The 24836-nt window shown below is 42.7% G+C and overlaps 1 protein-coding gene across 1 annotated transcript in view; it reads right to left on the bottom strand.

The window, feature by feature from the left end:
- LAMA5 (laminin subunit alpha 5) overlaps positions 1-24836 on the bottom strand; it is a 241453-nt gene that overhangs the window by 140537 nt on the left and 76080 nt on the right. Inside the window, 3 exon segments of the mRNA XM_070744488.1 lie at positions 12774-12871; positions 17681-17851; positions 24296-24414. Coding sequence (XP_070600589.1) covers positions 12774-12871; positions 17681-17851; positions 24296-24414 — 388 coding nt within the window.

The raw sequence follows: 24836 nt of genomic DNA, 5'->3' as shown, positions 1-24836 counted from the left end.
ATCATATATGAAAATGTCCTTCCTGTTAATGACTACTTCACCTTCAACCGCAGCAATACACAAGCACGTAATAGATTCAAACTAAATGTAAACTTCTCCAAACTTGACTGCAGAAAATACTACTTCAGCCTGGAATGCACCTGACTCTGTGGTTTCTTCCCCAAACCCCAAAAACCTTAACCTTAGAACTCTCCCCATTTCTAAGAAATCTGTAAGAGGTGTGCGTAAGGGCACCATTGTGCTTACGGTCCCTCTCCTACTGTCCTATCGTCATTGTTACTTTTTACTTATGTTATGCTTATACAAACTACTACTATCCTATATATACATGTTTGACAAACAAACAAATAAATAGAATGAAAGGCTACTTTTGAAAGAATTAAAGAAGCATCACCAAGTATTCTGCATCCACATTCAGAAATAAGTTGAATTTTGTCACATCACAAAACCTGCTGAAATATTGCCAGCTCATATATCATAGAAACATAGAAGTCTGACGGCAGAAAAAGACCTCATGGTCCATCTAGTCTGCCCTTATACTATTTTCTGTATTCTATCTTAGGATGGATATATGTTTATCCCAGGCATGTTTAAATTCAGTTACTGTGGATTTATCCACCACGTCTGTTGGAAGTTTGTTCCAAGGATCCACTACTCTTTCAGTAAAATAATATTTTCTCATGTTGCTTTTGATCTTTCCCACAACTGACTTCAGATTGTGTCCCCTTGTTCTTGTATTCACTATTAAAAACACTTCCCTCCTGAACCTTATTTAACCCTTTAACATATTTAAATGTTTCGATCATGTCCCCCCTTTTCCTTCTGTCCTCCAGATTATACAGATTGAGTTCATGAAGTCTTTCCTGATACGTTTTATGCTTAAGACCTTCCACCATTCTTGTAGCCCATCTTTGGACCCGTTCAATTTTGTCAATATCTTTTTGTAGGTGAGGTCTCCAGAACTGAACACAGTATTCCAAATGTGGTCTCACCAGCACTCTATATAGTGGGATCATAATCTCCCTCTTCCTGCTTGTTAGACCTCTAGCTATGCAGCCAAGCATCCTACTTGCTTTTCCTACCGCCTGACTGCACTGTTCACCCATTTTGAGACTGTCAGAAATCACTACCCCTAAATCCTTTTCTTCTGAAGTTTTTGCTAACACAGAACTGCCAATACAATACTCAGATTGAGGATCCCTTTTCCCCAAGTGCATTTATTTTACATTTGGAAACATCATGAGAAGGATCTGCAAAAACAGGTTGTTTCCAGGATGTCAGAGAGAAAAGCAGATTGTTAAAAGAGAACTGGGAGTCCTGAAGAATTATCCAGCACCGCTTCAGACTCTAACAATGGCTATAACACAACCCTGGATATCTTGACAAAAATGACCGATGAGTCTTAAAAACAAAGGACATGAACATAAGAAAAATGCATTTCCTTCCAAGAAAAGGATCTGCCCTGTTAGGCTAAAATACAACATTCTTTCCCACAAAATGCAAACCAAATATTTCTGAATCACCCAGAGAGGATGCAGAAAGGACAACTGTCCACCATAAGAGAGTGTGATGCACAGAATGCCTGCCCTCTAAAAAATCAGCTTTTCAGTGCCAGCTCTTGAAATTTAGAATGCTTTATTTATTTTATTTTTTTTGGAACAACTTCGGATATTGAAGCTTCATTTTGTTGTTCGGGCACTAGCTGCAGAAAACCTCTTTGTAGAAAAGGTCCTGCATCAAAACACATCTTTAAAACTAGCAAATGATGCAGTGCAGGTAATCCTCAACTTATGACTGTACAAGTAGACCTTGACTTTTGTTAAGATATTCATGAACTGGGAGAGCCATGTTAACAAGGTTAGCCAATGAATAAGCATAGCAACAAAGTGAGCCAATGGGAGCTAGCCACTTCTGAGTCTGTGCAGAGAAATGAAACTGAAAGCTTAAGGCTGGGCGTGGCTTAGTCCACTCTGCTCTCTTGTGCACTCTGTGCCTGTCTGCTGCTGAAGTGAAACTAACTGTTCTCTGCTGCTTGTAACTGCTTGAAGAAGAATCTATATTGGTATTGTAAAATTTATTTCATCTATATTCTTGTATATAAAGAAGCTTATGAATCCAGCTGAATCAGTCATCTGTGTGTGCTTCTGGTTTTAATTTTTTGCAACAAACTTTAATATTATTGCACATTTTATGAATTTTCTTGCCATTGTTGTTAAGCGAATCATTGGAATAGTTAAAGTTCGTAACTCGGTTGTTAACCGAATCTGGTTTCCCCATCAATTTTGCTTGTCAGAAGGTCGCAAAAGGGGGGGGGTGTCACATGACAGGATACCCCAACAATCATAAATATGAGTCAGTTGACAAGCAATTGAATTTTCATTACATAGCCATGGAGATGCTGTGGTTATAAGTGTGAAAAAATAGTCATAAGTCATTTTTCCCACCCCTGTTGTAGCTTTGAACGGTCACTAAATGAACTGTTGTAAGTCAAGGACTACCTGTATTCCGATGAATGCAAATGTTCCCAATGTAACCATCATTTATTTATTTGTTTGTTTGTTTGTTTAAATTTATATGCCGCCCAATCCCATGGGACTCAGGGCAGCTTACAGCAAGATAAAGGAACAATCAATAATTAAAGTGCTACAGTTAAAAATAAATTTAAAACCCTAAAAACACACTACAATCATACAATCAAATATCAATCCACAAACCTTCTTCCTTTTAAATTCAAAATGACATCCCTTTACCCTGGGCCCTATTCATCAATCTAACTGGAAGCCCCCTGTTCAATTCTGGGGCCAACCGGAAGTCCACGTCCCCCGCCACAGAGTCTCCTCCTAGCGCAGCATCCTTTTTCTTTTGCCAACCAGAAGTCTGGTTCCCCCACCATAGAGTCTCCTACTGCGCAGCTTCCTTTTCCCTCTACCTGTCCTAACCAAATGCCCTATCGATTGTGGAGCCGACCGGGTGACAGGAAACTGCAGCAGAAGGATGAAAGAGCCACATGTGGCACCACAGCCGTGTATTACTGACCCCTGGTCTAGAAATTAAGAAACAAATACTCCATGTACAGTGGTACCTCTACTTAAGAACTTAATTCATTCTGTGACCAGGTTCTTAAGTAGAAAAGTTTGTAAGTAGAAGTATTTTTTTCCCATAGGAATCAAATTATGCATGCAAGCCCAATAGGAAAGAAACAAAAGCGTGGAATTTGGGTGGGAGGAGGAGGAAGAAGAAAGGGAGGAGGACAGTCGCTGCCAAAGGAAGAAGGTGAGGTAAGGGGAATCAAAAAAATCCAAAACTTTAAGGCTTAAGGAAAAAAAGAGGGACTCTGAGGTGGTGAACAGGAGCACGCGCCTCCCATACACCCGGCACGAGACTGCCTCCCTTACACTGCGCCAGAGAGAGAAACCCTTGGGGAATGGCAGGAAACTGACCGGGCCTTCGTGCCGCTCTCAAATTTCCTGGGAAATTTTTCCAGGCTCGGATTCTTAAGCAGAAAATGGTTCTTAAGAAGAGGCAAAAAAATCTTGAACACCCGGTTCTTATCTAGGAAAGTTCTTAAGTAGAGGCATTCTTAGGTAGAGGTACCACTGTATTTCGTTGGGAGAAGTAGCCAACATTTTACGTTGCCTGTAGCTCAGCATCCATTGCACAATACCGCTTATGTCAAGCTGCGTGGAGAATGAGCAAATCTGCCAATGTCCTTCTGAGAGTTTACATTTTTCACTAGTGAGTATGTACACTATGAGACTAAACAGACACATGCCGTACATCAGGAGTATTCTGTTGGCTTCTCTACTCAAGGGACATGACTCAAGAACCTCTTGTAAAATACCGGTAGCTATTACGAAATACAAGGTTTTGAAAACCTAGAGATGTCACCAGAGGTGGGCTGCTGCCGGAAAGCCTAATTGCGCGCAGCCCCGCAGCTCTGGAATGCGAGTGTGGCATCGAGCACAACTGCGCTTCCTGCACCTATGCAGGTAACCAAGTCGCAGGTACAGGAAGCGTAATTGCGCTTGATCCCACGCTCGCGTTCCAGAGCCACGGGGCTGCACGCAATTAGGCATTACAGCAGCAGCGCACTTCTAGATGTAACACAAGAACTTTCATTTGCAGAATGTCGATGGAGATTCTCAATCATCCAGTTTACGGCTGTCCCATAGATATTTTTCCTAAATACAATTTGACTTTCTTGATTTTTTTTCCCTTGAAAATGTTTCACTTTCATTGAAAACGCCACAACTACCACTTCTAAGAACTGGTCCAAACCAGGAGCAACCCACCACTATGTGATGTAAAGATGGCACATTCTTAATTTTCAGATTAGGACTGGGGAAATGGATTGTTTATGAATTCTCTGTTAATCTCTGATTGCCTCTATTTATGAACTGGCTCGTTATCAAAATTGGGAGAAAAAAGACTTATCAAAATTAATCAGTCTGCTGAAGGTTTTTTCCTGAGTTAAAAATTGAGCTGTTCCTCCTCTTCGCTCTTTTCCTCATTTTAATTTTCTATTTATCCTAACATTTTAAAACACATGGGTCCAAAAACATGCCCTTTTTTACTTTAAAAAAGATTATCTTACTTGTCCTTCTACAGATTTCACTATAAATTAATTTCAGAAACCATGCAACAATTTATTTACTGGTACCAGCAGCAAGAACAAAAGCAATGGTATTCCATTGTGGGAAAATCCCAAATTTATCTGAAAAAAAGATAAGGAAACATAATAAAGAAAATGTCTAGAGGAAATGGTTGATGTAATTAACATAATCTTCATGGGACTTTCCAAAACCACTAATTGCCTACTTTTTGTTTCAAATAGATGTTGTCTTTTTAGTTTATTTGGTATTAACAAGGGATTTTTGGTCCAAGTTAGCAAAGAGATTATTAGTAACATAAGGCTTTGAAATCAAGGAGATAGCAAAACAAAAACATATTATATTTTTGTCTATATCCAAACATTATCTGAAGAACTATAGAACTTGTACTGTAGATATAAAGAACTTGTAGATACAAAGCTTGTGTTTGGTTCACAGATGTATTGCATCTACAAGAGGTAGAAATGAAATTTCAATAGAACAAGGTGAATTATCTAAAGTAATGCTCAATTCTTCAACCTGTATTAGATTCGTGATTGGTTCTTCTTGCAATCCATATCGGGAACTATCTTTAATTCTATCACTTCACAATATCCATGTCTGCCATCCTTTCTAGGATTAATCTCCTAAATTTCAGTCCATCTTTATAGATGTAGGAGATGGCCAGGCTGAACTGAAGAGCAGAGTGAAATGTGTCATCAGTTTGAAGTCTCTACACTGCAGTAAGAGACATAAATCCAGCCCTGTGAATTCCATTGATTCTTATCTAGCACCAATTTGTCTCAAACTTTAGTATATCAGTAGATTCTTGTTGTGTAAAGATAGCATGAAATAAACTCATACCGTATTTTTGAACTCTATCCCAACTCCTGATTTCTTGCACCTGACAATATATTCTTGAGCTCAGGAAAACAAACAGTTTACCATGTTCATTTCTTTGTCATCAATTCTGAATTCAATAAGTAGGAAGTGCATTGCTTGATGTTTCCTTCAATATTTAACATTAATACTCTTCACATAGCTAAATGCCTATGAAGATTCTCAAGCATCCAGGTCATGGTTGTCCCAAAGGTGCTTTTTCAAGAGGCAAAATTGAACGGGTCCAAAGACAGGCTACAAGAATGGTGGAAGGTCTTAAGCATAAAACGTATCAGGAAAGACTTAATGAACTCAATCTGTATAGTCTGGAGGACAGAAGGAAAAGGGGGGGACATGATCGAAACATTTAAATATGTTAAAAGGTTAAATAAGGTTCAGGAGGAAAGTGTTTTTAATAGGAAAGTGAACACAAGAACAAGGGGACACAATCTGAAGTTAGTTGGGGGAAAGATCAAAGGCAACATGAGAAAATATTATTTTACTGAAAGAGTAGTAGATCCTTGGAACAAACTTCCAGCAGACGTGGTTGGTAAATCCACAGTAACTGAATTTAAACATGCCTGGGATAAACATAGATCCATCCTAAGATAAAATACAGGAAATAGTATAAGAGCAGACTAGATGGACCATGAGGTCTTTTTCTGCCGTCAGTCTTCTATGTTTCTATGTTTCAAGTGGACTTTCTTGTTTTTGTTTTGAAGATGTTTCGCTTCTCATCCAAGAACCTTCAGAGCTGAAGAAGCTTCTTGGATGAGAAGCGAAACGTCTTCAAACAAAAACAAGAAAATTCCAGTTGCCTCTTGAAAAAAGCACGTTTGGGATTAATACACTTCATTTTCTCTTTCATAACAATTCTTGGTTTGGGTCCAAAGTGGTGCCTTCTACTTATCGTAAACTATTCATATTTCAATCTCCAACACTGATTCCAGATGTTATCTTTTCATTCTTTGAATATATTTAATATATAGTTTAAACAGATATGAAATCACTATTCATCCTCACTTTATTTCCGTATCTTGTCTATTCTCCAGATGTAGTTTTTAACAGTAGCTTTTGGCTCAATGTAAGGTTTCCACAGAGGAATAACTGAGTGTTCTGCTACACCCATTAGTCATAATAAGAACCACATTTAGGCATGATTTAATGTCAAAGGCCCTGCGGTACCCAAGAAGCAAAATCAAACCTTTTCTTCCTGTTCTCTTGCTCTCTAATTCAAGGGTCTCTTTGACAACTTTGAACTCCCAGAATTCCTGAGCCAGCTTTGGGAGTTGAAGTCCACAAATCTCAAAGTTGCCAAGATTGGAGATTCCTGCTCTAATTCATCCATTGTACGTTCATTTTGCTCAGTGATTTTTGAAACAAATCTGTTTAACCCTGCTGTTCTGTTCGAAAAAAGTTCCTAATATTATGTTCGGGTCACATACGACCCGGACCGAAAACTCTTCATTTGAAGTGCTTATGTTTGGTCAATTTGAAAACTTTTTTCACTTGGAAAGTAGTCTGAACATTTCTGCACACAATGATATGAAAATTGAAATGAAAAAAGTAAATCTTATTGGTTTATTTTGCGGATATAATGCATGCCCCCCCCCGTTTTTGTGAATTTTTTTCACTTTATGGATAGTTTTGCTAGTAAAATCCATTCTATTTTACTAAAGTTGGTGTGGGATTGGTAGCTTGAACATTTCTGAACATAATGATATGAAAATTGAACTGGAAAAATTGATGCATATTGGTTTATTTTGTTGATGAAATGCATGCCACCCCCGTTTTTTTGAAATACTCTTCACTTTATGGATAGTTTTGCTAGCAAAATACATTCTATTTTACTAAAGCTGGTGTGGGATTGGTAGGTTGAACATTTCTGATCATAATGATATGAAAATTGAACTGATGCATATTGGTTTATCTTGCACATAAATGTATGCCTCCCCCCGTGTTCAATTACAGTGGTACCTCGAGATACGAGTTTAATTCGTTCCGGACCTGGGCTCTTAAGTCGAGCAGCTCTTATCTCGAACGACTTTTCCCCATAGGAATTAATGTAAATAATTTTAATTGGTTCCAGCCCTCAAAAAACTCACAAAGTTAGTCTAAATTATGCAGAAAGACATGTTTTTAATGAAGAAATGTACATGTACATATAAATGAATAATGAATGGATGAATGAATGGACGGAGGGTGGGAAGGAAGGAAGGAAAGAGGGAAGGGACAGGAACAGAGGAAGGAAGCAAGGAAACTTATGAAAGGGGAGAGTAAGAGAGGAATGAGTGAAGGGAGGGAGGGAGGGAAGAAGGTGGGAAGGAGAAAGAAAAGAAGAAATAGAGGAAGGGAAAGGTAAAAGAGAGAAAGAAAAAGAGCAAGAAAGAAAGAAAGAAAGAAAGAAAGAAAGAAAGAAAGAAAGAAAGGGGGAAGGGACAGGAACAGAGGAAGGAAGCAAGGAAACTTATGAAAGGGGAGAGTAAGAGAGGAATGAGTGAAGGGAGGGAGGGAGGGAGGGAAGAAGGTGGGAAGGAGAAAGAAAAGAAGAAATAGAGGAAGGGAAGGTAAAAGAGAGAAAGAAAAAGAGAAAGAAAGAAAGAAAGAAAGAAAGAAAGGGGGAAGGGACAGGAACAGAGGAAAGAAGCAAGGAAACTTATGAAAGGGGAGAGTAAGAGAGGAATGAGTGAAGGGAGGGAGGGAAGAAGGTGGGAAGGAGAAAGAAAAGAAGAAATAGAGGAAGGGAAGGTAAAAGAGAGAAAGAAAAAGAGAGAGAAAGAAAGAAAGAAAGAAAGAAAGAAAGAAAGAAAGGGGGAAGGGACAGGAACAGAGGAAGGAAGCAAGGAAACCTATGAAAGGGGAGAGTAAGAGAGGAATGAGTGAAGGGAGGGAGGGAGGGAAGAAGGTGGGAAGGAGAAAGAAAAGAAGAAATAGAGGAAGGGAAGGTAAAAGAGAGAAAGAAAAAGAGAAAGAAAGAAAGGCAACTTCAAAGAAAGGCTCACTGAGCATCTCTCACTCTCTCTCTCTTTCTAGCCCTCTCTTTCTCTCTCTCCCCCCTCTCTCTTTCTCTGAGGGGCGCGTCAGCGGCTTCCGAAGCACAGGGAAGGGCTTAAGCCGCCCCCTTTTCCCTTCCCCATGGGAGCAAACATGCTTTCCACCTTCCTAACTCCCTCCCCCCCAGCCAAACTCCCAAAGCATGTTTGCTGCCACACGATTTAGCCAGGACAGGAGCGAAGTAACGTGGTGGGGGCTTGCCAGCACCCACGAAACCGCTGCTTACGCCGGGCGGCTCGCCTGGAACGCCAGCAATGCCGTCAGAGGGGCGCGTCAGTGGCGGGAGCCGGACTCGGCCGCCCCCCCCCCCCACGTAGAAGCCAAGCCCCCCCCCCCCAGCCGAGCCTGGTGGCAAGCTCGCCCCCAACCCCCGAGATCTAGCGCACGAAGAGGCATCTCTCGCCTTCTGCCGCTGGCCGCCCGCTCTCTTTCGCCCAGCGCTGCTTTGGAAGGCGCGACGGGAAGGAAAGCGGTAGTGCTGCCCAGCGCTCCGCCGTTGTCCGGGCTTCTCCCGCCACGCGCAGCCCAGCAGCGGCGGAGGAAGGCGAATGCGGCTTGGAAGCTGGGAGGGGGGCGGAAGAGCTAAGTGGCCAAAGACATTCCGCCCCCCTCCCAGCTTCCAAGCCGCATTCGCCTTCCTCCGCCGCCGCCAGCCGCGGTTCCAAGTTGGGGGGTGGGGGGTGGGTGCTGGCAAGCCCCCCAGGTCGGCTGCAGTCTTTTAAAACAGCCCGCCGCTTCTCAGCTGACTCCTGAAGCGCGGAAGTTCGCCTTTGGCTTTTGGCTTCAGGAGTCAGCGGAGAAGCAGCCGGCCTGGGGGGCTCGGGGGCTTCCCCCCGAGCCCCCCAGGCCGGCTGTGACGTTTTAAAACACGTGCGCCGCTTCGCAGCTGTTCGGCTTCAGGAGACAGCTGCGAAGTGGCGCGGGTGTTTTAAAACGTCGCAGCCAGCCTGGGGGCTCGGGGGCTTCCCCCCGAGCCCCCCAGGCCGGCTGTGACGTTTTAAAACACGCGCGCCGCTTCGCAGCTGTCTCCTGAAGCCGAACAGCTGCGAAGCGGCGCGGGTGTTTTAAAACGTGGCAGCCGGCCTGGGGGGCTCGGGGGCTTCCCCCCGAGCCCCCCAGGCCGGCTGTGACGTTTTAAAACACGCGCGCCGCTTCACAGCTGTTCGGCTTCAGGAGACAGCTGCGAAGCAGCGCGGGTGTTTTAAAAGGTTGCAGCCGGCCTTGGGGGCTTGCCAGCACCCCCCCGAGCCCCTCAGGCCGGCTGCAACCTTTTAAAACACGCGGGATACGAGCGCCAAGGAGCTGTCTCCTGAAGCCGAACGCGGAAGTTAGCGTTCGGCTTCAGGAGACAGCTCCTTGGCGCTCGTATCCCGAATGTGAGCTCGGGAGGCGAACAAAAATGTCGCTCCCCTCCCAGCTCTTATCTCGAGTAGCTCGTAAGTAGAGCGGCTCGTATGTCGAGGTTCCACTGTATTTCAATTTATATAAAAATTATGCTGTTAATTTCAAACTTGCATACTTTTTTTTAGTAAAATGGATTTGTTTCATAAAATTAGTTCTCTGGCTACAATGTGGTTGATTTTCAAAAGGATATTCCAAATATTTCTAGCCAAATATGTATAACAAGTGACAATAATGGCACACAGCAAGGTCGAGGGGGGGTGGCCCTTTTGTGGCAAAAATAAACCAATAAGAACCATTTTTTCCAGTTCATTTATATTTTTCTTATATTCAGAAATGTTCAATTTAGTATATCAAACCTTTTGGGGGAAAATTCCTTAGGGATTTGTAGCCTTAAAAAATAGAAATTGACACGAAATTCAGAAAGGAGGGGGGGAGGGGCTTTTTGATCAAAATGAAAATACTGTATAAGTCTCAATTTTTCCAGTTCAATTTTCATATCATTATGTTCATAAATGTTCAAACTAGTTTTCCAGTTGAAAAAGTTTTCAAAAAGATCAAATTCAAGTACCTAAAAAAATTATTTTTGGTCCGGTCATATACGAACAGAAACAGACTCGAAGTTATGATTTTTTTTTGCCCAGAAAACAATTAGCCACCACCCCAAAAATATTTTTTGATGATCAGCATTGTTAAATTGAGTAAATGAATGCCTAAGATTTTAAAGAATATTTCGGATTTGGAGCATAAAAAAATAAAAAGTTAAAATGGTTGCAAGCAGCCGAGGGGGGGGGGGTTATTTCTGATGTTAAAAAACCAGTAAGAATCATTTTTTTCAGTTCCTTTATATTTTTCTTATATTCAGAAATGTTCAAGATACCAATCCCACACCAACTCCAGTAAAATAGAATGCATTTTGCAAGCAAAACTATCCATAAATTGAAAAAACTTTCACAAAAACGGGGGGGAGGCACATTTATGTGCAAAATAAACCAATAAGGATTAATTTTTTCAGTTCAATTTTCATATCATTGTGTGCAGACATGTTCAGACTACTTTCCAAGTGAAAATTTTTTTCAAATCGACCAAACATAAGCACTTCAAATGAAGAATTTTCGGTCCGGGTCGTATGTGACCCGAACATAACATTAGGAAGTTTTTTTGCCCAGCAAAAACTAAGCCCCCCACCCCCCAAAAAAAATTCTCATACAGAGAACCCCTGAAATGATGAAAAGTCATGAAATTTCAAGTTTCAGATATGCAGGGAAAATTTTTTACAGGGACTCAAACTTGGCTTCGGGTCACATACGACCCGAACAGAACAGCAGTGGGCATTTCTCTCTCCATATAGGGCTGCATTCCTCTTTATGAAATATTTAGCACAGGCAATCCTCGATTTAGCGACCACAGTCAAGTCTGAAATTTACATTGCTACGTGAAACATTTGTTTAGCGATATTTACTCCATTTTATGACCTTTTCTGCCACAGCAGTTAAGCAAATCGTTGCAGTTAATAAGTTAGTAACACGGTTGTGAAATGAATTTGGTTTCCCCCTTGACTTTGCTTGTCAGAAGGTTTCCAAAAGTGATTGTATGACCCTGGGACATTGCAACCATCACAAACATGAGTCTGTTCCCAAGCATCAAGATAAAATCTAGGACTAGGAAGGTAGTAATGCCACTCTATAAAGCCTTATATGCATATGCACCAAGACAAATTCCTTGTGTGTCCAATCACACTTGGCCAATAAAATTCTATTCTATTCTATTCTTAGTTAGACCACATCTAGAGTACTGCATTTAGTTTTGGTCACCACACTACAAAAAAGAAATTGAAACTCTAGAGAAAGTGCAGAAAAGAGCAACCAGGATGATTAGGGGGACTGGAGATTATAACATTCATTCATCCATCCATCCATCCATCCATCCATCCATCCATCCATCCATCCATCCATTTATTTAGTCCAATACACAATAATACACAATGAAGGTAATAGAGGACACCTTCGAGGAAATAGAATTAGAGAAAGAATAGAAGATAGAGTATGGGATAAAATAATCAATGAGAGAATAGAAGAAAAATATAGGGATAGAAGAGAAGATATATGGGATATAGATTTGTTGTAAATTGTTTTCTGCGGAGAGGGGCGGCATACAAATCTAAATAATAAATAAATAAATAAAATAAATAAATAAATAAATAAATAAATAAATAAATAAATAAATAAATAAATAAATAAATAAATAAATAAATATAGGAGAGACAATAGGACAGAGGTCGGAAGGCACTCTAGTGCGCTTATGCTCATACGAAGAGCAGTTGCAGGAACTGGGCATGGGCATTTGGCAAAGAGAAGGACCAGGGGAGACAGGATAGCAGTTTTCCAAAACCCGAATAGCTGCCACAGAGAGGAGGGGGTCAGGCTGTTTTCCAAAGCACCAGAGGGCCAGACAAGGAATAACAGATGGAAGCTGACCCGAGAGATCTAACCTGGAAATAAAGAGGAACTTTCTGACTTATGAGAGCGATTAACCAGTGCAACAGCTTGCCTGCGGAGGTTATGATAGTTTCAACACTGATTGATTGATTGATTGATTGATTGATTGATTGATTGATAGGATTTCTATGCTGCCCCTCTCCGAAGACTTGGGACTTTCAAGGGGAGACTGGACTGCCATTTGTCCAAAGTGGTGTAGGATTTCCTGTTTAGGCAGGAGGTTGGGCTAGATGATCTACAAGGTCCCTTCTAACTGTAATAAATAAATAACAAATCTGAATTTTGATCATGTGACTATGGGGCTGATGTAATAGTCGTTTAAGTGACCATTGATTTTTCAAAGAAGACCTACCTGTAAGGATCTTTAGGGTCCTTGGCATCACACACATCAGCATGACCATGGCAGACACAACGTCCTCCGATACTGATATCTTTTATGCTGTAGTAATACTAGAAAAACAGAGGTTCCTTCGTCAATTTGCAAAAAAGAAAAAAGAAAAAAACAACCAACCCAATGCTGCAGAATTCTCACCACTGTGAAAAAAATCATAAATATTCACTCAACAGCAAAACTAGCTTTGGTTGGGCAATCAAATCAGGGATGGGTTCTTCCCAGTTTGGACTGGTGCGTCCGAATCGGTAGCAGCCCACTGGTGATATAACAATGATGTCACTAAGGCAGACCAGTCGGTGCTGGTCTGTTGGTCCCGCCATCTTTTTTTAAAAAAATTGTTTTTATTTTTATTTTCTTTCAGAGCATGTGCAGAAGCCAAGTTCTGGCACTGTGCATGCGGTCGCCATCTGTTTTTTGGGTTTGGGGTTTTTTTGCCATGCGGCACAGGAGGAAGCGAACTGGTAGTCATTCCAAAAAAGTGACAGCTGAATAATATCACAGTAGACCTTGGGCTGAATAATATTTATTTATTTATTTTATTTTATTTATTGGGTTTGTATGCCGCCCCTCTCCGGAGACTCGGAGCGGCTAACAGCAACAATAAAACAGTGTACAATAGTAATCTAATACTAAAAACGATTAAAAACCCATTATATAAAAACCAATCATACATACATACATACCATGCATAGAATTGTAAAGGCCTAGGGGGAAAGAATATCTCAGTTCCCCCATGCCTGACGGCAGAGGTGGGTTTTAAGTACCTTACGAAAGGCAAGGAGGGTGGGGACAATTCTAATCTCTGGGGGGAGTTGGTTCCAAAGGGCCGGGGCCACCACAGAGAAGGCTCTTCCCCTGGGTCCCGCCAAACGACATTGTTTAGTTGACGGGACCCGGAGAAGATCCACTCTGTGGGACCTAACCGGTCGCTGGGATTCGTGCAGCAGAAGGCGGTCCCTGAGATAATCTGGTCCGGTGCCATGAAGGGCTTTATAGGTCATAGCCAACACTTTGAATTGTGACCGGAAACTGATCGGCAACCAATGCAGACTGCGGAGTGTTGGTATAACATGGGCACATTTGGGAAAGCCCATGATTGCTCTCGCAGCTGCATTCTGCACGATCTGAAGTTTACGAACACTCTTCAAAGGCAGCCCCATTTTATTTTTTATTTATTTTATTTTATTTTATTACTTAGATTTGTATGCCGCCCCTCTCCGAAGACTCGGGGCGGCTCACAACATGTAAAAAACAAATCATAAGCAATCAGACAATTTAAAATATTTAAATATTTAAAAAACCCCATATGCTAACAGTCACACACACAGACATACCATGCATAAATTAAACGTGCCCAGGGGGAGATGTTTCAGTTCCCCCATGCCTGACGGCAAAGGTGGGTTTTAAGGAGTTTACGGAAGGCAGGAAGAGTAGGGGCAGTTCTAATCTCCGGGGGGAGTTGGTTCCAGAGGGCCGGGGCCGCCACAGAGAAGGCTCTTCCCCTGGGGCCCGCCAACCGACATTGTTTAGTTGACGGGACCCGGAGAAGGCCCACTCTGTGGGACCTAATCGGTCGCTGGGATTCGTGCGGCAGGAGGCGGTCTCGGAGATATTCTGGTCCGATGCCATGAAGGGCTTTAAAGGTCATAACCAACACTTTGAATTGTGACCGGAAATTGATCGGCAACCAATGCAGACTGCGGAGTGATGGTGAAACATGGGCATACCTAGGTAGGCCCATGACTGCTCTCGCAGCTGCATTTTGCACGATCTGAAGTTTCCGAACACTTTTCAAAGGTAGCCCCATGTAGAGAGCATTACAGTAGTCGAACCTCGAGGTGATGAGGGCATGAGTGACTGTGAGCAATGAGTCCCGGTCCAGATAGGGCCGCAACTGGTGCACCAGGCGAACCTGGGCAAACGCCCCCCTCGCCACAGCTGAAAGATGTTGTTCTAATGTAAGCTGTGGATCGAGGAGGACGCCCAAGTTGCGGACCCTCTCTGAGGGGGTCAATAATTCCCCCCCCAGGGTGATGGACGGACAGATGGGATTGTCCTTGGGAGGCAGAACCCACAGCCACTCCGTCTTATCCGGGTTGAGCTTGAGTCTGTTGACACCCATCCAGGCCCCAACAGCCTCCAGGCACCGGCACATCACTTCCACCGCTTCGTTGACTGGGCATGGGGTGGAGATGTAAAGCTGGGTATCATCCGCATATTGATGATACCTCACCCCATGTCCTTGGATGATCTCGCCCAGCGGTTTCATGTAGATGTTGAATAGCAGGGGGGAGAGGACCGACCCCTGAGGCACCCCACAAGGGAGAAACCTAGGAGTCGACCTCTGGCCCCTCACTAACACCGACTGCGACCGGCCAGAGAGGTAGGAAGAGAACCACTGAAGGACAGTGCCTCCCACTCCCAACCCCTCCAGCCGGTGCAGAAGGATACCATGGTCGATGGTATCGAAAGCCGCTGAGAGGTCAAGGAGCACCAGGACAGAGGATAAACCCCTGTCCCGGGCCCGCCAGAGATCATCCATCAACGCGACCAAAGCGGTTTCCGTGCTGTAACCGGCCCTGAAACCCGACTGCTGGGGACCTAGATAATCGGCTTCTTCCAAGGACCGCTGGAGCTGGAGTGCCACCACCTTCTCGACAACCTTCCCCATAAAGGGAAGGTTGGAGACTGGACGATAGTTGTTGAGTACGGCTGGGTCCAGGGAGGGCTTCTTGAGGAGGGGGCGCACAAGCGCTTCTTTATAGAGTGATGGAAAAACTCCCCTCCCCAAGGAAGCGTTGGTAATCTCCTGGGCCCAGCTCCGTGTCACCTCCCTGCTGGCCGAAACCAACCAGGAGGGACACGGATCCAGTAAACAGGTGGCGGAACTCACAGCTCCGATGGCCTTGTCCACTTCATCAGGTGTCACCAGATCAAACTCTTCCCAGACAGGTGGACAAGTACGTGCCCCAGTCACCTCGACTGACTCGTTGTCAGTCGACTCTGTTATACAATTGGAGTCGAGATCGGCCCGAATCCGAGCGACTTTATCAGCGAAAAACGTGTTAAAATCCTCGGCACTACTCTGCAAGGGCTCCCCAGCTCCCCCCTGGTTGAGAAGGGAGCGGGTCACCCTAAACAGAGCGGCCGGGCGGGATTCCGCTGATGCAATCAAGGCGGCATGGTACGCGCATCTTGCCGCCTTGAGCGCCACTTTGTAAGTCTTAATAAAAGCTCTTACAAGTGTTCGATCAGATTCAGACCTACTCTTCCTCCATCGCTTCTCTAGACGTCTCTTTTGGCGTTTCAACTCCCGGAGCTCCTCGTTGAACCATGGGGCTCTACGGGGTCTAGCGCCATGGAGAGGTCGCAAAGGCGCAATCCGGTCAAGAGCCCCCGCTGCAGCCCTGTTCCAGGCCTCCGCGAGAGACTCCGCCGAACTGTGGACGAGTGCCTCTGGAATAACCCCAAGCGCCGTCTGAAAGCCCTCTGGGTCCATCAGGCGCCTGGGGCGGAACATCTTCATTGGTTCCGCCTCCCTGCGGGGGAGGATTGGAGCCAGGAAGTCAAGCCGTAGTAGAAAATGGTCTGACCATGACAAAGGCAACACTTCTAAGCCCCTTAGTCTCAGACCATTACTCAATTGCTCGGAAAGGAATACCATGTCAGGTGCGTGCCCTCCCTCGTGAGTCGGACCCTGAACTACTTGAGTCAGGTCCACGGCTGTCATGGTGGCCATGAACTCCTGTGCCAACCCAGAGGTTTCGCCGAGTGACGGCAGATTGAAGTCCCCCAAGACAATAAGTTTGGGGAACTCTACCGCCAACCCGGCTACCTCCTCGAGTAGCACAGGCAGGGCTTTTGACACGCAGCTGGGAGGCAGGTACGTGAGGAATAAGCCCACCTGAACTCCTAAGTCCAACTTCATCAAGAGAGACTCGCAACCTGCAATTTCCGGAGCAATGAGTCTACGCAGGCAAAGGCTCTCCCTGGCTACAATAGCCACTCCTCCCCCCCTCCCCTGGGGTCGCGGTTGATGCCATATCTGAAACCCGGCTGGGCAAATTTCAGAGAGAGGAACACCTCCCTCCGGGCCCAGCCAGGTTTCAGTAATACATGCCAGGTCGGCCTCCTCATCCAGGATCAAATCCCGGATGAGGAGAGCTTTATTAACCACCGACCTGGCATTCAACAGCAGCAACCTGAGCCCAGGGCCAGAGTTACACTCATCACCAGTACCCAAGATTGGGCTCACAGAGCCAGAACAGGGGACCGTTATTAAGCAACGGTCCCTCGTTCCCCTGGAACGGCTAACTCTGTGGCCCCCGCCATATCTGCCTCTCCCCAGCAACACAGGGATATTCCGACCCCCTGCCCTCCCAGAGATCAGTGCCCCTCCCATGTAGAGAGCATTACAGTAGTTGAGCCTCGAGGTGATGAGGGCATGAGTGACTGTGAGCAGTGACTCCCGGTCCAAGTAGGGTCGCAACTGGTGCACATATTACACCATATTACATATTACAGGTGGACCTTGATTTAAAACTATAGTCGGGACTGGAACATCCATCACCAAATTGCGCAGTCATTAAATGAGCCCCATTTACAGCCAGCAAAAACGGGCGGCCTCCGTTTTTGGCCGTGACAGCCTCCACAGCCCTTTGACAGCAAAATGGAGCTGGGGGGGGGGGGGGCATTTTAGCTGGGTCTTCACTGTTTCCACGGCAACCGCGCAGGCTTCATCCCAGTGGGCCTGATTCAGCCCGTGGGCCTTGAGTAATGTTAATTTCTCATCCATCTCCCAAAACAACTGGACTAGTGGCAGTAACCCAGCTTACAATTCAAAAGAAATTGTAGAAACCACTCACCCTCCTGGTCACAGTGGGATCTCTCAAGGCCTTCCCCATCAGATGCCCGAGCAGAGTGTTGGTTCTCAGGAAGCGTAAACGGATATTTGTCGCTTTGGTGAAATTCCGCAGAAGAGGGGAATACGAGAAATTCATGGCTCCTGGACGCCCATTCACCAAGGAAACCACAATCTGCAAAAAACCCAAAGAGAAATTTTAAAACACAACGTTTTCAGAAATTAGAGAGCATTTTTCCCCCCAGGATTTCTTTTTAATGTAAAAAAAAAAAAAAAGAACTTAAACTTTATGACCTATATACAGCATTTTATCACATACTTACAAAAATATACTCACTTTTTATTATATGGACTTGTTGCTCATAAAAATACATTGTGCAACATGCGCCAGAAAAATACAGTTCATAAAATGAAATACTTTCTCCAGGCAATCTCTCTCTAAAACCCCAAACTTGGCAATAAACCTCTCTCTTGAAAGCATAATTAATGTTCGGTAGCTAATGGCAGAAACTTGAAGAAATGGCATTATTGGATATCTACTATTTATTACCAAAAAAAATACTTCCCCCCCCCCCCCCCCCCATTGTATAATCAATTATTTTATAATCCCAATTTTCAGTTAAGTTGGGGAGGAGAATTTGAAATAATTAAAAATCCTTGGGGGAAAAAAGTAATCCTCATGTCTTTCCAATTTTATTTTGAGACTTCAGATTTCAAATAGGGTAAAAAATCCATTTGATTTTCCATCTGGAAATAATTTGTCTATAGTGTTGGATTAATTCAATGCTTATATGCTTCTTTAAAGCTTAGGGTAAATTATTTTCTCATCTCACTCCACTGCGCAGTGTACCTGGCAGATAAATCATAAGTTTTCTGGTTTTACAGATGAGGCAACTAGGGATGAAAAATAACTCGTGAACTTGTTTTAGATCACAAATCAGAATTGTGACTCAGAGTCTAATATTAATTTCATTTCACTTAGTTCATGATAAATGTTGCTTCAACAATTGGCCCAGATCCATGAAAACAAAATATTAAAGAATACAGGAAAACATTAATTTTATTGGCAAGTGTTTTTCAACAATGGCCACTTTAAGACGTGTGGACTTCAATACCCAGAATTGCCCATGACAGAGCAGAACTTGGGTGGCGGTTCGCATGCCCAGAGAGGGGGGCTACCTGCCAACTCTGGCACACGTGTCATAGGTTCGCCATCAAAGGTATAGTGGTTCCTGGCTGAACAGGGGTTGTATTAGACGACTTCCAAATCTGTTGTGCTTTTAGCAGCATCCTGCAGTCCTGTGACCTCGTTTTATAACTTTTTTGCTTTATGACTATTGTGGTTAGCTCTGGCCCAGCTCCTGCCCCAAGCAATGTGGAGGTGGATGAGGGGGAGACATCAACATGCCGCAGGCCTGTTTTGCTTCCAGTAGAATCTGTCTCCTCTGACTAAGGAAGCGTGAGTGACAGGGAAGAGGGGAGTTTGGCAGACAGCCCAGGAGGAGATCAATCATCTGTATCATCCCTGGATTCTGAACAAGAATTAATGACACATCCACGCATGCGTAGAATGATACATAGGAGACAACAACTGAAGGATTATTACAAGAGAAAATGAGGCCACCTGTGGATGGGTGGGGCTGCTGTAATTAGTGCTACAGATAAAAGTGCAGCCTGGTGTGTTAGCCTCATGGCAGTTTATCTGATTCATTGTTTCGTCAACATCGTGGTTTTTTCTTGTTCAGGACTTTAGAATTGGACTCAATTTCCCAGTTATTGGGTGAGCAATTGGATTGCATTTCACCTGTGCCTTGTGTGTACCAGAAAATCCCTTTCACATTTAAAAAGGGAGCCGTTTCTGTTTTTCTATTTATAAAAACTTTTGGGTTTTCCTTTCATCATGTGGTGTGTGTCTTCCTGGACTAGTTACCCTCTAGTTACAGGCGGTTGAAACACGCCAGCAGAACAATGACTGTCGTGGCTTATGACTGTACTGGACAGATTCCATTATGGTCATAAATCAAGCACTACCTTTAAATGAGCCACAGATACTAAGGTAGGATATTCTTTCTTAAACTTAATCCGACCACAATGATTGTCTAATGGACATGTTAAGCATATACAGTACTACAATCAAGCTTAGGCTATTGTGAAAAGAGTCAACTTTTTAAGAAATCTCTACAGATGCATTTCTCACCATCAAACATTTTAAATGGGGGTGACTGGTTTTTAAATGTACTGGGGTTTTAGACCAATTAGTTTTTAAATTTAATTGGGTTTCAGAAGTTTTTTTAATTGTTTTTTAAATAGAAGATTGACAGCAGAAAAAGACCTCATGGTCCATCTAGTCTGCCCTTATATTATTTCCTGTATTTTATCTTACAATGGATATATGTTTATCCCAGGCATGTTTAAATTCAGTTACTGGGGATTTACCAACCACGTCTGCTGGAAGTTTGTTCCAAGCATCTACTACTCTTTCAGAAAAAAATATATTTTCTCACGTTGCTTCTGATCTTTCCCCCAACTAACCTCAGATTGTGTCCCCTTTGGGTTCAATTGTGGTTGTTAAGTCAAAGAAGAGCTGTATTGATTTTGTTTTGCGAGGCGAAATGTCCACAACTGCACAACATCCTTCCTGTCGACCCCATCTCCCCCCTCCCCCTCAAGTTCTCAGCATAATTTTCCAGCTGGAATGCAGCATCCACACAGATGGAACAATTCTGCCAACATGACTCAAGATTATAGTAGAATTTTGCAATAGGATGCGTGGAGTGCAAAGCCCCAGAGTTTTTTATCAGCTTTGGAAAGCTCAAAAAAATGATTAAAAGGTAAAGTTCACCAGACTGGAAAAGGCCAGGAATCAGCTATCTGCTAAGAAGAGGTGGGGAAAGATCATTGCTGAATACATTCTTGTTGTTTAACTATTTGGTTATGTCCGACTCTTGGAGAATTGTATATAGAATGTATATAGAATATCAGAGTTGGAAGGGACCTTGGAGGTCTTCTAGTCCAACCTTCTGCTTAGGCAGGAAACCCTATACTAGTGATGTCGAACCTTTTTTTCCTTGGGTGCCAAAAAAAGCATGCACACACGCTAGGCTAACAATCCTGGGCCTGGAAAGCCTAGAACTATGGCGCCTAAAACACGATTTGAGTATTGCTCACAAAATCATATGCTGCAACGTCCTACTGGTCAATGACTACTTCAGCTTCAACCGCTATAACACAAGAGCACGCAACGGATTCAAACTTAATACGAACCGCTCCAAACTTGACTGTAAAAAATATGATTTCAACAATCGAGTTATCGAAGCGTGGAACTCATTACCGGACTCAATTGTGTCAACCCCTAACCCCCAACATTTCTCTCTTAGACTCTCCACGATTGACCTCTCCAGGTTCCTAAGAGGCCAGTAAGGGGCGTACATAAGTGCACTGGTGTGCCTTTCGTCCCCTGTCCAATTGTCTTTCCTTCCTTTCATCTATCTAATTTATTCTCTTCCTTTCATATATCCTCTCCTCTAAGTTAACTTTCACCCTCATATATATTACCACATGTCTATTTTTCTTCCTATGTATTTGTGTATTGGATGAATGAATGAATGAATGAATGAATGAATGAATAAATAAATAAATAAATAAATAAATAAATAAATATTGCGCATGCACGAGTGCCACACCCATAATTCAATGCCTGAGGAGGGCAAAAACAGCTTCCCTCTTTCTTACTATTTGAATAAGAAACCAAAGGCTGGGTGGAATGTATATCCCACAGCAACTTATATCCCACTGAAGAATGGGATAAAAATTTCATTATCAATAAGCAAAGAGATTCCCTATGGTTTATTCATGGACTTTTTATGACACTTCTGATTGATTACTGAATTCCAGACTCCTTGTATTATTTTTTCCTGCCTCTTCTTTTTCATTGCTCTCATATTTTATGTACTTTTCAGACTTTGTCTCATAAATCTTCACTGAACCCTAGTCAGATGGACCTATTTTTATACCGAATGTATAGAGAAAAAAGAGATTGTGCGTGGTTTCAAACTAAGCACAGAAGCTGAACTCATATATCCACCTGTTTCCTACAAATTCTATATTTCATTCCCAGACAGAAAGAAATATAAATTAGGATATTGGTTTATGTTTTATGAAATAGAAATGTATAATTATGTGTATTTTGTTATGAATTAGGTATAGGTATGGATGTATGGTGGAGAATAACAATAAACTGTATTGTTTAAACGTTAAACTATAAAAACTTTATAAAACTTTGTTTTAAAAAAGAAATAAATATATAAAGCAGTTAGTCCCTTTTAATGATTTAAACTAGGGCTGTCAAACTCCCGGCCCTTGGGCCTGATGTGTCACGCACTGCCCATGCCCAGTTTAGCAAATGGGGGGAAGTCCCGCGATGTCACATGACACTGCCATGACAATGTGAGTTTGACACCCCTTATTTACACAATACCGTCCAAAGAAATAAATCTCGTGAAATCTATACTTCATAGCAAAAAGAATGCAATGCAAATGTAAGTAGAGCCAGTCCTTCACTTACAACAGTCCGTATGGTGACCTTTCAAAGTTATGTCACAGAAAAATATGACTTATGACTGTTTTTTCACTCTTATGACTATTGCAGCAAGGCCCATGATCATGTGATCAAAATTCAGATGCTTGGCAATTGACCCATATTTTTGACAGTTACTGTGTCCGGGGGTGAGGGAGGGAAGTCATCTTTTGTGACCTTCTGACAAGGAAAGTCAATGGGGAAGTCGGGTTCATTAAATAACCGAGTTATGAACTTAACAATTGTTATTATTGTTAGTTGCGACCCATCGCGATCCCATGGACAAAATTCCTCCAGGCCTTTCTGTCCTCTACCATCCTTTGGAGTCCATTTAAGCTAACGCCTGCTGCTTCAGTGACTCCTATCCAGCCACCTCGTTCTCTGTCATCCCCTTCTTCTTTTGCCCTCAATCTTTCCCCGCATTAGGTTCTACTCCAGTGAGTCCTTCCTTCTCATTAGGTGGTCAAAGCATTTGAGTTCCAGCTTCAGCATCTGGCCTTCTCTGATTTCCCCCCTGCATTAGGAAGCACTCCTAAAGCTACTGAAACGTTTTGGTGAAATATAAACATATGCTGCTTAATAATAATAATAATAATAATAATAATAATAATAATAATAATAATAATAATAATAATAATATTTATTAGATTTGTATGCCGCCCCTCTCCGAAGACTTCTTACAAAATGTTCTTTCTCAGTGTCCTCTCGTACAAGCCAAAAGGGTTGCTAAATGATAATAATATTGCCTAGCAGAGATCCATCCTGGGTACAACTTCACAAGAACTGAAGAAGCCTCTTGGATGAGAAGCGAAACATCTTCAAGAAAAAAACAAAGAAAGTCCAGTTGCCTCTTGAAAAAATATCTTTGGGACAAGCATGACGTGGATAACCAAGAATCTCTACAAATTTCATGATTGACATTTTGCACACCTTTGATGTACAGAACTTTTGTTGTCGTTACTTGCAAAGTCGTGTCTCACCCATCACTACCCCATGGATAATGTTCCCCCAGGCCTTCTTGTCCTCTGCCATCCTCCCCAGAGTCCATTTAAGCTCATGCGGACTGCTTCAGTGACTCCCACCCAGTCACCTCATTCTCTGTCATCCCTTTCTTCTTTTGCCCTCAATTGTTCCCAGAATCAGGCTCTTCTCCATCCTTCTTTCCTTCTTATTTGGTGGCCAAAGTATTTGAGTTTCATCTTCAGGATCTGGCCTTCTAAAGAGCAGTCAGGGTTGATCTCCTCTAGGACTGACCGGTTGGATCGCAAGGGACTCACAGGAGCCTTCTCCAGCACCCTAGTTCAAATGCCTCAATTCTTTGGCACTCAGCCTTTCTTATTTATTTTATTTTATTTGATTTATTTGATTTATTTAATAATAATAACAACAACAACAGAGTTGCAAGGGACCTTGGAGGTCTTCTAGTCTAACCCCCTGCTTAAGCAGAAAACCCTACACTACTTCAAACAGATGGCTATCCAACATCTTCTTGAAAACTTCCTTTGTTGTTCTGGAGGCAAGTCATTCCACTGCTTTATTGTTTTAACTGTCAGGAAATTTCTCCTAAGTTCTAAATTACTTATCTCCTTGTTTAGTTTCCACCCATTGCTTCTTATTCTACTGTCAGGTACTTTGGAGAATTTATGGTCCAACTTTCACAGCCATACAAAGTGGGAAAACCATAGCCTTGCTATACGCACTTTTCTTGGTAGGGTGATGTCTCTGTTTTTTAATGTGCTGTCTAGATGTGCCATAGCTTTCCTCCCCAGGAGCAAGTGTCTTTTAATTTCTTGGCTGCATTCCCCATCTGCAGTGGAACTCAGGAAAATAAAATCTGTCACTATCTCCATTTCTTCCCCATCTATTTGCCAGAAATTGAGAGGTTGTAAAATAGGGCAAAATTGGCTTAACAAATGTTTCACTCAGCAACAGAAATTTTGGGGTCAATTGTGAACGCAAGTTAAGGACTACCTGTAATCTAATCCTATCCCTAATAACTTTAAATATAAAACCTTAATTAGGAAAGCGATCAAAGCTACTTACCTCCCCGTTTTCCAAAGGCACAATGCGGGAATATTCAGTAGTACAAATGACATCATCATCTTTAGTAATCTTCTCTCTGCTCCTGAGGCCAAATTTCTCTATGCAATCTCTCCTGGAAGCTATTGAGGGCAGATGACAAGATTTACAATCTGGAAGGGTGTGACTTACCCCAAAATAATGAATAACACTTTGCATGAATAGAGAATTTTACAAACAACCAAAGCACTTTGCATCATTGATCACCAATACATTCAATAAAGGTGGAATCACGCCTTGGCAAATTCTTGGCACCTAGATTAATTACCAACATCCTCTTATTTTTTAATAAAAGCGATGTTGTGGGATATAGATGTCGATGCTTGTGCTTGTTTTAAGATCTTTTTTTTAAATTTAGTTTATTTGACAAACCAACATACAAACAACATTAAACATTTACATTTCCCTTTATGCATAAAGATTAATCTTTCACAATTCTATTTTCCATACATTATATTCCTTTACTGCTAGTTTCCCCCCTTTTTTCCCCCCGATCCAGTTGTAC

Source organism: Erythrolamprus reginae, chromosome 3 (assembly GCF_031021105.1).
Source record: "Erythrolamprus reginae isolate rEryReg1 chromosome 3, rEryReg1.hap1, whole genome shotgun sequence".
In the NCBI taxonomy this organism is placed as follows: domain Eukaryota; kingdom Metazoa; phylum Chordata; class Lepidosauria; order Squamata; family Dipsadidae; genus Erythrolamprus; species Erythrolamprus reginae.
This window is presented reverse-complemented; position numbering and strand designations above follow the sequence as displayed.